Source organism: Solea senegalensis, linkage group LG17 (assembly GCF_019176455.1).
Source record: "Solea senegalensis isolate Sse05_10M linkage group LG17, IFAPA_SoseM_1, whole genome shotgun sequence".
Classification (NCBI taxonomy): Eukaryota; Metazoa; Chordata; class Actinopteri; order Pleuronectiformes; family Soleidae; genus Solea; species Solea senegalensis.
Window position 1 is genome coordinate 18095713 of NC_058037.1, and position 11428 is coordinate 18107140.

An 11428-nucleotide genomic window follows, 5' to 3' on the forward strand; every position below is an offset into this window, starting at 1 on the left:
GCAGCAGCAGCAGCAGAAGAAGAAGTAACTGTAGCTGCGGAGTGTACCCATGGATGGGTCCATTTGTTTACCAGAGGAGTTGCTTATAAACTGCTTTCCTCTCGGTCATGGCAGGTGTTTTCCTCGTCACGCTGTATGAGTACTCGCCGCTGTTTTACATCAGCGTGGTGTCGTTGTGTTTCGTTGTTACCGCTGCCGTGGTGCTCGGGTGGTAAGTGTCTTTAGCCGAGTTAGCTTAGCCATTTTGTTTTCGTATTCTTTCCTTTCTTGTGACAGCAAACTTCACCACTGCTGAACTGCAGAAAGAAGCTCTCTGTGCTTCCGCCTGGTGTTGTCAGGGTTCATGAGCTGAATCATCAACACAAAAAACAAGTTTAAAATACGAACCAAGCCTCAAAATGACAGCGTACTCAAAAATGTCTTTGTATGAGGGTGTTTTTTTTCTACGAATTGAGTTTAGTGGTTTATTAAAATTTGATTAGTCATTGCAGCCTTTGTTAAAATAATTAATATTTTAAACCCAGTCCTTTTTGGTGCCTTTCAGTGATAGTGATTCTCAGCAGATTAATGAATGAAATAGGAAATAATGAATAAAACAGCAAGAGAGAAGCGAGGCATATTTGCTCTGTACTTATTCTGTTTTTGTCCTGCAGGTTTGGCTTTGATGTCCCTGTGATTCTTCGCAGCTCAGATGAGACAGAGTCCATCCTCTCAACTCCTGAGAAGCATATGATCCAGGTGACCAATCCCTTTGCTATAGCGATGGGCTCTGGTCCAGCATCCGTCACTGGTGAGAACAGTTATCATCATTAAGAAAACAGTCAGTTAGATGTGAAATGTTCTTATCATCCAACACATGGAAAACAAACACAAATGCAACGTGAAAAACGCACTGCAAAAGAATAATGATCTGCAGAAAGAAACACATGCATCAACAGAAACACGCTGCAAAAACAAAACGACGCATAACAGAAAACACACACAAACCCCAAAACACACGCAGGACAGAAAACACACGCAGGACCGAAAACACACACAACCCTCAAAACAAACGAAGGACAGAAAACACACACACAGGACAGAAAACACGCGCAACCCTCAAAACACATGCAGGACAAAACACACAAGACACCGAGAAAACACAGGAAACACACAAAACAACGAAGGACAGAAAACACACAGGACAGAAAACACGCACAACCCTCAAAACACACGCAGGACAGAAAACACACACAACCCTCAAAACACACAAAAAATGCACGTTTGTGAATATGTAGCTTGTTTCTCCACCTGCGTGTGTTTTGGGTCGTTGCAGTGTGTTTGCTCGTCTCGGCCAACAGAAGCGAAATAACCAGCATATTCTATGGGAGCGCTCGTTTTTGTGCAGCTCTACGACCAGCTGTTATGATATTCGGGGACTACTTATTTCTTACTTTATTAAAACCTTTATTAAGAGGTTCTCCTCCTGTAACAACGTTTTTATGATTAGTGTTTCAATCCGACAGTAGTTTCCTCTGGGCGTAGAAAAGTCATAGACTATCACATATCAGTGTCTCCAGTACTTTGTACAGATGCTTATGTCTGATTAATAGGTCTCTGAAATATAGCTGTATATAAATAAAGATGTGTTAACCTCTTAATAAAGGTCTTTTAATAAAGTAAGAAATAAGTAGTCCCCAGGTATCGTTAGCGGCTGGTCCGAGCACTTCTGTTTTGTTTCAGAGTATTGTATACATTGATATCTGATAATGTTCTGTAAATCAGTTACTGTACATTGTTTAAATTGTTTAAATAGTCAGATTTGCACTTTTAATACAAAATTATTATCAACTTTGAGATAAATAATAAAGTAAGAAATAAGTAGTCCCTGAGTATCATAACAGCTAGTCGTAGAGCTGCACGAAAACGAGCGCTCCCACAGATCCAAGCACTTCCGTTTTTGAATATGCTGGTGTTTTCGCTTCTGTCACCCGAGAGGAGCAAACACACTGCAACGATCCAAAACACATGCAGGAGGAGAAAGGAGCTGCATATTCACAAACATGAATTTTGTGTGTGTTTTCTGTCCTGTGTGTTTTTTTGGTTTGTGTGTGTTTTTCAGTTTTGTATTGTTTTGTTTTTGCAGTGTGCTTCTGTTGATGCATGTGTTTTGTTTCTTTCTGCTGATAATTTTTCTTTTGCAGTGTGTTTCTCACGTTGCATTTGTTTTTGTTTGTGTTTTTGAATCTGCAGCATTTGTGAATCTGCAGCTTGTTTCTCCTCCTGCATGTGTTTTGGGTCATTGCAGTGTGTTTGCCCCTGTCGGCCGTAGTATATTGCCCAGAAATCACCAACAGTAAATATGTTATAAATCTTTCAAAGAGTGTCCTAGCTTCAACCATTAACTTTAGTATGATTAATGGAACATGAAGTGAAGTGTGCTAGGCCATGTTCACATTAGCAGACACTCCCTTGCAGATGGTGCATCAGTGCGGCCTTGCTGTCTGGAACCTTGCGTCTTGAGCTGTTTTTGGGGTTGTGAGGTTACTGCTCTACAGGGAGCACTGCGGTCTTATCAGCATGGACTGAGGCTCAGCACACCACAGCATTTTCAGGAGGCACTACACCAACGCTACCATCACCTCCAGAGCTTCCAGTATCCTTTACAGTCCTAACTTTACGAATGTTTACTGTAAACTGCCCTTTAAAAATACACTGATGGGCAGAAAGGATTCTGTTTACAAATTCATGAGCGACATTCTGTGATGTGTCTGCTGACATCTCAAAATGTTAATGACACTATCACCTCAAGAAAAAAAAAGTATATATCACATCTTTTCAAATATAACACTTTTCTTATCAATTGTAACAGCGATGGCTCAGATATGTTTGTAACTGTTTTTAAGTTGAATTTAATGTATGAAAATCATCCCTGAGCCCACCTTGTGGTCCCAACCCTTAGATAATCCACTGCTTTATCTTGTTGGCAATGTATGTAATTCTGTAGAACCGCAACCAATGCTGCCAATTTATCATAGCATGTGAGTGAACACATTCCTATTATTTGCTGAGATGCTTGTGTGTGTGGTGCTGATATATATTCATCCTGGAGCAGCTTCTTGACTCCACCTCCCCAGTGTCAGCAGTGAAGACGCAGAGGAATGCCACACACAGATTCCTGTTGACCAGGGAATCACAGACTTTGGCCTGTTGCCGAGGGAACGCTACCCTCTTGTTGCTGTGCTGACACTGGCAGAGCCAGAAGCCAGGGACACATACAATATTGTAAGTAGCTTGGTCCCTTTACATGCACAGTCTACACAGACCTGGAACAGGTGAACACTTTACTTCTATAATATTTAATGTGTATATGTGTCATAATGACTCACAGGGCTGAACATGTCATGATGGCAGCTCTCCTTATAGTAGGCAACACGAGCAACATAGCTGTGTGTTCATATGCCAGTCAACCTTGTGAAACCACTCCCTCTGGTATTTGTATTATGTATGTTTACTATGGATTACAAACGGACACATGAGGTTAGCATGAAACAGTCTAAGAGGCTATTTCATTCAATTTAGTTTTTTAGGATTGTTGATTATTGATCTTTCCAATTGTGTATTTACATATAGTTGGTTAGTTAAAGGGCAACATTTTTACCTTTACAAAAATTCGTCATCATTATTTTGATACAATGAGTGATCGCTGTATCGTTGCCACAGCATAAGCGTTTCTCCTACTTCGTCTCTTCAGCATCTGATCTGGGACGGACCTCGGGTCCAACTGCGCACTCACACAATATTGGGTTTACGTTACACAGCATAGGCGGAGATCACGGCTGAATTTTGGGAGTCAAATATAATTAGAATTTTCAAAAAATCAATAATCAAATGTTGTAATTACTGTTCGAATGTGTATTTTTAAAATGTTTTTAATACACGTGTTAAAACATGGCGACTCAAGCCCCGCCTTCTTTCCTCCACGTGTGATATCTTGTTGCACTGTGCCTTGGGATTTAGTTCCAGTTTTAAATTGTAGTCGTATCTGCTCTACTCATTTCCCTGTTGGGCGAGGTAGGACATGCTTCGCATCAGTTATGTTTTTTGCTTTTTAAAATAAGGGAAAGAAGAAATGCTGCTGTCACTGCCAAATTTAACAGGGTACTTATTAGGCCTTAATTAATTTTCCTCTATATTCCATTTGAATTCCATTCCTTATATTATTTTTTGAATTTTGAATTGAAATTTTAATAAATTATAATAGGGCTGGGCAATATCTTGATATTTTAATATGTATCAATATATTTCTGAACGCGATATAACACGAGACAATATTGCTTGTATCGATATAATTCATTTTGCGTTAAAATCACAATACATGAGCTGCAAGTTCGCACATACTGTATTTCTCCTCTCCGGCTTTGAGTGTGACTGGCTGATGATTGGCTGTTCTGCCTTAAGTCCCGCCTCTCTTGTTGTGTTAGATTTATCGTTCACTAGCTGGTTCATAGTTCACACACTACAGAGTTTTGACTTATTTTCCATTACTGTCACTTTTTGACATATTGATAATAAAATATAAGACATTACTTAATTATGTGTTAAATATCTATGTGAAATCATTGAGAAAATTGTTCAAACCCATTGAAGCATTCATTTTCTCTGATTTTTTCATTAGTCCATTTTTGTTTCTGTTATTGTATTGTATTTTTGAATTAATGACTGTATATTATTGTCATGCAGACAATATAAAAAGAGATTTGTTTTATTTTTTATTTCAGTGACCTCTAACATTTTATCCTTTTATCCTTTTATCTAATATGCTATAATGCTTTGGGGGAAACCCCAATTACATCACAGAAAAAATATCCAGATATATATCGAGTATCGCCATTCAGCTAAAAAAATATCCAGATATAACTTTTAGTCAGTGTTAATATAATTAGCCGCGCTCCGTGATGATGGAGAGAGAACACTGACTCACATTCTACTCTCACAAGTTTGTCGCTGATGCATCTGGCAACGTTTTCAGCAGTTTGTCTCCTCTGAGCTGCAGTCGTTTTGCGGTCGTGCGGTGACTGTCATATGCCTCTGTGGTAACTCTGTCGCTGATGGTGGCACGGCTAAGATCCTTGGCTCAAGCTCTTAGATGAAGTCTTTGTAAATAAAGTGTACCAGTTTGTCTGTAATAGCATTCTGACGAGCAGCTGTGAGGCAAACGATATCTAACTCTTGCCTGCTCGGACTTGTGGTGATCTACGCGAGCGTGTTGTGATTCAGAACACTTTTATTGTTCTGCGATGGTCGTACGTGAGCAAGGCATTTTAGAGGCTGAGGAAAGAGGGCGGGGCTTCCGTTGTAAAACACACTTGAATAGTAATTACAGCATTCAATTATCATTGATTTTTTTAAATATTCAACAAGTGTTCCAACAAGCCTAGTACTTCTTCCGCTGCTTCCAGACCAAACCTGAGGATACAATAGTTGGTAGATATACGCCAGGAAAAATCCACAGTCTCCTCGCACACTAGCAACTGTAGCAGATATTTTATTCCTCCAACAGGAACAACTCATTATGGCTGACACTGTTGAGTAGGAACATAACCAATGATCATACTTGTTTAATGTAGGAAAACATTTATACCCAGGGTTCAACAGTGCAAGTGTTTTATTCACATTTGCAACTAAAAATAGATGTGTGCGACTTGTTTAATGTGTATTTAGGTGCACATCAACACATCAACAACAAAAATGGACACTGCTCACAGGCACCCGTAACAAATCGCCCCAGCATGCATTTTGCAGGGACGCATACCTGATGAGGCTGTGGCAAGGCAGACTGCTGGTTGAACTCAACATGGACCAGGCAAAGACTGATATACACTGCCCTCCACAAGTATTACAACAGTTAGACCAATGCCTTTATGTTTGCCCTAACCTGAAGACATTTGAGTTTGATAAGAGACAACATTTCAGCTTTTACTTCCAGGTATTTACTCCTGGATCTGATACACAGTTTAGAAGATAGCATTATTTGTAATGGAACACAACATTTTTAGGTGAGCAAAAATGTCAACATTTGGGTAAAAACAAGAGCGAGAAGTAAGCCAAACTTTTTTTTTGCGTCGTCTTAGTCGAGGTAGAGTCGAAAGAGATGTGTTTTTAGTCGTGGCAGAAGATGTGGTGGCTTTCTGCTGTCCTGATGTCGATGGGAGCTTGTTCCACCATTTAGGAGCTAGGAAAGCGAAACCTTTGCATTCTTCTGCTGTGGTGCTCTAAATGTATGTTTATGATACAGCATTTATACACTTAATTAGTTTGGTATTTCCCTGATCTGCAAATCTAGAAGACAATTGGAACAGCTGTGCACTTCCTTGTTCTTGTTTGAATATTGGCTGACGCCAAGTGCTTAAGCCTCATTACTGCCACCAATAGGATATTGATAAATGAACATGTAAAATACTTTTAATATATCTATATTATTACTGTTGTTCATCTTAATTTATGCAGTTTAATTAAAATATACAGTTCTGTGTGGAAAAAGGATATATTACAGCAGTGCAGAGTAGTATATGTAATCAACAGTGCATCAATGCAAAGTTAACATCAGTCTGAAATTCAAAGTTAAAATAAATAAAATATTAATCACATACTAACCTTCACTCAGGTCAGGTTTTCAGTGGTGAAGTGAGTGCCGGTCTCAGTGCATCACACAGTCCACGCCGTCATTTATGTCACAATGTCAGTCTCCTCTCCTGGTTAATACATCCATAATAAGTTTGATGACAAATGTCAATGAGCGACAAATAAATAACTAAAACCTGACACCCCCTCGCCTCGTTCCCTGACAGTAGCGTCATTCCAGAGACGCCACATGACCGTGCTTTGCTGTGCGTGCTCGTACACAGCTGTGATGTCACACTGGGAAATAAGATTTCTTCTGGGCTTTTTATGGCCTTTAAGTAAGGTTTTACAAAATAAAAACTTTTACACGCTTCTCTTTTACTTAATTAACTGACTTTTCATTTCATTTTTATTTTATTTATCAGGACAGTGTACAATTACATTATGCATAAAACAGCAGAGATGCTTGTACCAGACTGTAGTTTAGTAGCTAATTTCCATCTGTAGTCCTAAGGGGAAGGGGTCAAAGTGCAAGATATATATATAGTGAAAGTTAATACACCATTCAAATACATTATCTAGACATCAAAACCGACAGCATACGTCCAGCATACATCCTGATATGATCTAAGAAAGCACAACTCAGCACACACTAACACTCAGATAATCAATCACGTATCAATAATCTAAATAAATCACTTACATCACAGATGCGTACATCTCTGGTTACTTAAAAATAATGTTTTTGCTTCTCTTCCAAATGAAGTGAGTGAATTCAAGCTCAGCAGCTCAGATGGGAGCTTGTTCCACTGTTTCACAGCCTTTGAAGAAAAGGCAGATTGGGCAAAGGCTGTCTTACATTTTGGGACACTACACTGCCCTCTAGTGGTACCTCTGGTCACTCTAGTGGCCGTATCAGAGGACGAAATCTTTGAGTGTGAACAATTTTGTTGACCATTTGGATATATGAGAGATAAAATTGTCAAAATTAAGCATGTTCTATTTGTTTAGAATGCTGCAGTGATGGTATTGTTGACCTTTTTTGTCCAGGATTTTAAGGGCGTGTTTGTAGATGGATTCTAATGGTTTAATGGTTGTTTTATAAGCTTAAGACCAGGGGGGTATTCCATCAAGCAGGCTAAAGGCAAAGCCAAGCTTAAATGGCCAAGTTTGGCTAATATGAGTGAGAGTTCGGTTCCATTAGTTCGGCTGAGATTAGCCCCAACTGAGTAACCATGGAAACTATGACTCTGGCTAAACCTCAACCATGGCTAAGCCATAACTGTGGCTCAGGTTTCCGTTCCATCAATCTGAGCCTCAACCCTGTTCCACCAAGGTGGCTCATGTGAATGCCAGCCAAGTAACCATGGTAACTGCTGCCGGGCAAACCTGGTCTGTAGCAGGCTAAAAGTGAAGCTTAGCACCATCTATGATCAAAGAATGTCCAATAGACAGAAACAGACACACACACAACTGTCATGGAATGATAAAATAATATGTAAAACATAAAATACATAATAAAATGTATTAAAGAAATTATTTATACTAATAATTATATATTATCTATAAGTACATTAAATATATAAATGCTATAAAATATAATAAAAAATAAGACACAAATACAAAATGAAACTAATTAGTAAAAATATATAATAAAAGGAAATTTAAAGAGATCATCATTGTTTTGATGTAACAAGGGTTAGGGCCTCTGATTGATAGGAGATAGATGATTGATTTGCTGTCACCTGCATTCACTTACTGTAATAGGGGTCCTCGTCTCCATTGAATTGCTTGATTTGCTAAAATGATTCTAGATAAATAATCAATAGATCTGTCATATGATTATTTCCTATAGAATGATAACCAACATTGCATTTCTTCATGTAATGTGATGAGTCATGTCAAATACTTTGATTAAATGTAGCCTATTATTATCAAAAATGTAGGCAAGGCAACTTTATATAGCACATTTTAGCACAAGGTGATTCAAAGTGCTTTACATAAAATAAGATGAAAATACAACAATTCAACATATAGCATGTGGGACAAAATACACAAGTAGCACAAATACAGCATGTAAAATGACAGGCTTAAATGAAAATGATATCAATTCTATACAATTGGCCATGCAGGAAATAAATGAACTTAAACATCTGTTGTCAATTGCTTTTATTACCATTATATATTTTTTATTCCTGTTGTTTTGCTTGTTTCTTATATCATCGTTATAACTGTAAAGACAGAATCAAACATCATCGTTTCTTTTTTCAGGTGGCCAGTGTGACGGTGATTCATGTTCCTGATGTTAAATACAAACTCACTGCACGGGCTCTCTTTCAGTACCTTCTAACTTCACGGGGGAACATGTATGAATTAAAGGTATGCCGTGTAAATAGGTCATTACACACATTCAACACCTGTGTAACGAGTAGCGTGAGTGGTGTGTAACATTAATGCTGATGGTTTCACTTGTGCCTTTTCAGAAAGTTATTTCACAGACATGGTCAAAGATTGCAATTTCATTTTAGCCAAAATGAAAATTGAACTGACAGAACTTAATCTCAAACTACTGCTTATCAGAAATCTGCATGTCTTGCAAGAGGGTTATAACATACCATACCATACCAAACCAAACCGTACCTTACCTTACCGTACCGTACCATACCATAACAAACCGTACCGCAATTTTGCAATTAGACAGTATTTTCTGACTGGAAGGAGCTTTGTAAATCACTCACTCTCCTGCACCTGTTTTTAGCTCACAGAGCTGCTGCTCGACTGCTGCCTGTTTATGGTGTGTTTGTGTCACTGAGGTAAATCTAGAACCAAAGTCACAAAATAACCTGTTAGTGGAGACATGTCTCCACTAACAGGTTATTTTGTGTTGACAGGTTATGTTGCATTACTGCCTTATTTAAAATCAGCATCTTAAGTTAACTCATGAGTTAACTTAAGATGCTGATTTTAAATAAGGCAGTAATGCAACATTGCAGATGCCAAGGGCGGTAAAACACAAAAGGAAATGAGTGAACCTCTGTGTCTGTGCAGCTTCTCACCACAGGGGGTGCATAGAGTGCAGTCAGTGCAGACAATGACAAAACCGAGCCATCCCATTGTTAGTGTGAGGTTTTCTGCTGTGACTATTCAACTGTCCACTGTGAGAAAGTAATGCCAGCTGTGTCCTGCAGCCTCTGTTCATGTCAGCAGACAGCACGGCGCTGTCTGGGCCTCCTGACTCAGAACTCAGCACCACACCCGACAAACCGTCAGAGGAGGCCCTCAGAGCAGAGCCGAGTCCAGCACCTGAGGGAGAAGACGAGGACTGGTCAGCGGGATCAGGCAGAGACTGTGTGGTGTGTCAGAATGCAGCAGTGAACAGGGTGCTGCTCCCCTGCAGACATGCTTGTGTATGTGATGGCTGCATGTCACACTTTCAGCACTGCCCCATCTGCAGGGCCTTCATCCTGGAGTCATTCACCCTGACACAAGGAGCAGCTGCGGAACAGAGACTCCAGTCTGACACAGTCAGTGGCAATTAAGCCATAAATTACAGCATGGCCACTATCAACTGTCCTGAGTAATCCGTTAATTCCGGATGCTCTGAATGCTCCCAGTGAGTTAACATCCAGTGATTAGCCATGTATATCAAGCATGAGCCCAGACATGGGTTTCACAAATAGCTTTTTCACATGCATGCATGTTCACTATTCCACCCTCAAGATGGATTAGAGCCTGCGTCTGCTGACCCACACTTTTTGTATGTATGTATAAATGTAGGAGAAATATGATTTTACCAACATAAACTCACAATAATCAAAATAAACAACATACTATGTCATCCATAACCACAGATATTCAGAGGCTCCTCACTGGTAACTTTGTAGAGTTTAAAGAATCCTCTGCGGGAGTGATTCTAGTTTTATTGAACAACCTCCCACTTGATGGCAGTGAGGCACAGTCAGATAATGTCATGGAAAGGGAACAAAAACGTGTAAATACTACATATATGAAAAGTGTGATCCTGCTGTTTTATAAACGGCTGCATGATTTCAACAAAATCTACTGCTGTTGTTTCATGTTTGAAGAATGTAATATTTCCATGTACAGTTTATTTATGTATCCTCCAATTTGTGAATGTTGTATGGCTTGAATTATTTAAAGGTAAATATATAAATATACAAGGGCATAATGATTTGCAAAGTGACTTCAGTCAATCAACAAAAAGATGGTGATTTGAAAATGAAGCATCATTTCTACTTTAACTGCACTGTTTGCTTCAGTTTTTGTTGCTGACCGGTTTCTTGTCTTTTTACAATGCTTACACCTAATTTGTGAGGTTTTGGCAAAGGTTTGCTGGACTACTTGTCTTTACACTTGATGGTCATGTTTTCATTTATTTTCAAGACAAAACAAAACAATGATAATAAAAAAAATGTGACAGTAAAGCAAAGAGTTGACATTAACATTTTCAGTCCATGGATTCAGCAAAAAGGTTCTACTCTCAAAACTCTGTGTTTATGAGGCTGAAAATAACTTGACTTCAAACAATATTAAAGTATTGTTTCTGTAAAGTATCTGTAACATTATCTGTGTAGTTAGATCTAAATGTTAAATATTAAATTTAAATATAAATATTTGTCATTTGAAATTCAAAAATATTGTTTGTGTATTAAAATATGACGTAGTGATGATTTGGCATCACTATTTTCAGTGTCCAGCTCAGAGCAGTGTATACAGGGTCAAAGTGAGCGTCAAGAAAATGGCTCCACTTTTGTTGTTATTACACTCACACGTGTTCATTTATATTTGTTATCTGATTCTGTAA

At 38.7% G+C, this 11428-nt stretch overlaps 1 protein-coding gene across 1 annotated transcript; it reads left to right on the forward strand.

Annotated features, from left to right (window-relative positions):
- On the forward strand, positions 1-10865 carry cgrrf1 (cell growth regulator with ring finger domain 1). Its single transcript, XM_044048716.1, has 6 exons — positions 1-211; positions 654-790; positions 2458-2635; positions 3117-3264; positions 8875-8982; positions 9792-10865. The coding sequence occupies exons 1-6, from the start codon at positions 108-110 to the stop codon at positions 10140-10142; spliced, it is 1026 nt and encodes a 341-aa protein (XP_043904651.1). The 5' UTR covers positions 1-107; the 3' UTR covers positions 10143-10865.
- The last annotated feature ends 563 nt before the right edge of the window (positions 10866-11428 follow it).

What these genes read in the sequence shown, in the direction of transcription:
- cgrrf1 (XM_044048716.1), top strand. Translation starts at nt 108, where the DNA reads ATGGCAGGTGTTTTCCTCGTCACGCTGTATGAGTACTCGCCGCTGTTT. An exon ending in GCTGCCGTGGTGCTCGGGTG is followed by an intron (nt 212 to 653) that starts GTAAGTGTCTTT and finishes TTTGTCCTGCAG; the next exon opens with GTTTGGCTTTGATGTCCCTG. An exon ending in CATCACCTCCAGAGCTTCCA is followed by an intron (nt 2,636 to 3,116) that starts GTATCCTTTACA and finishes CCACCTCCCCAG; the next exon opens with TGTCAGCAGTGAAGACGCAG.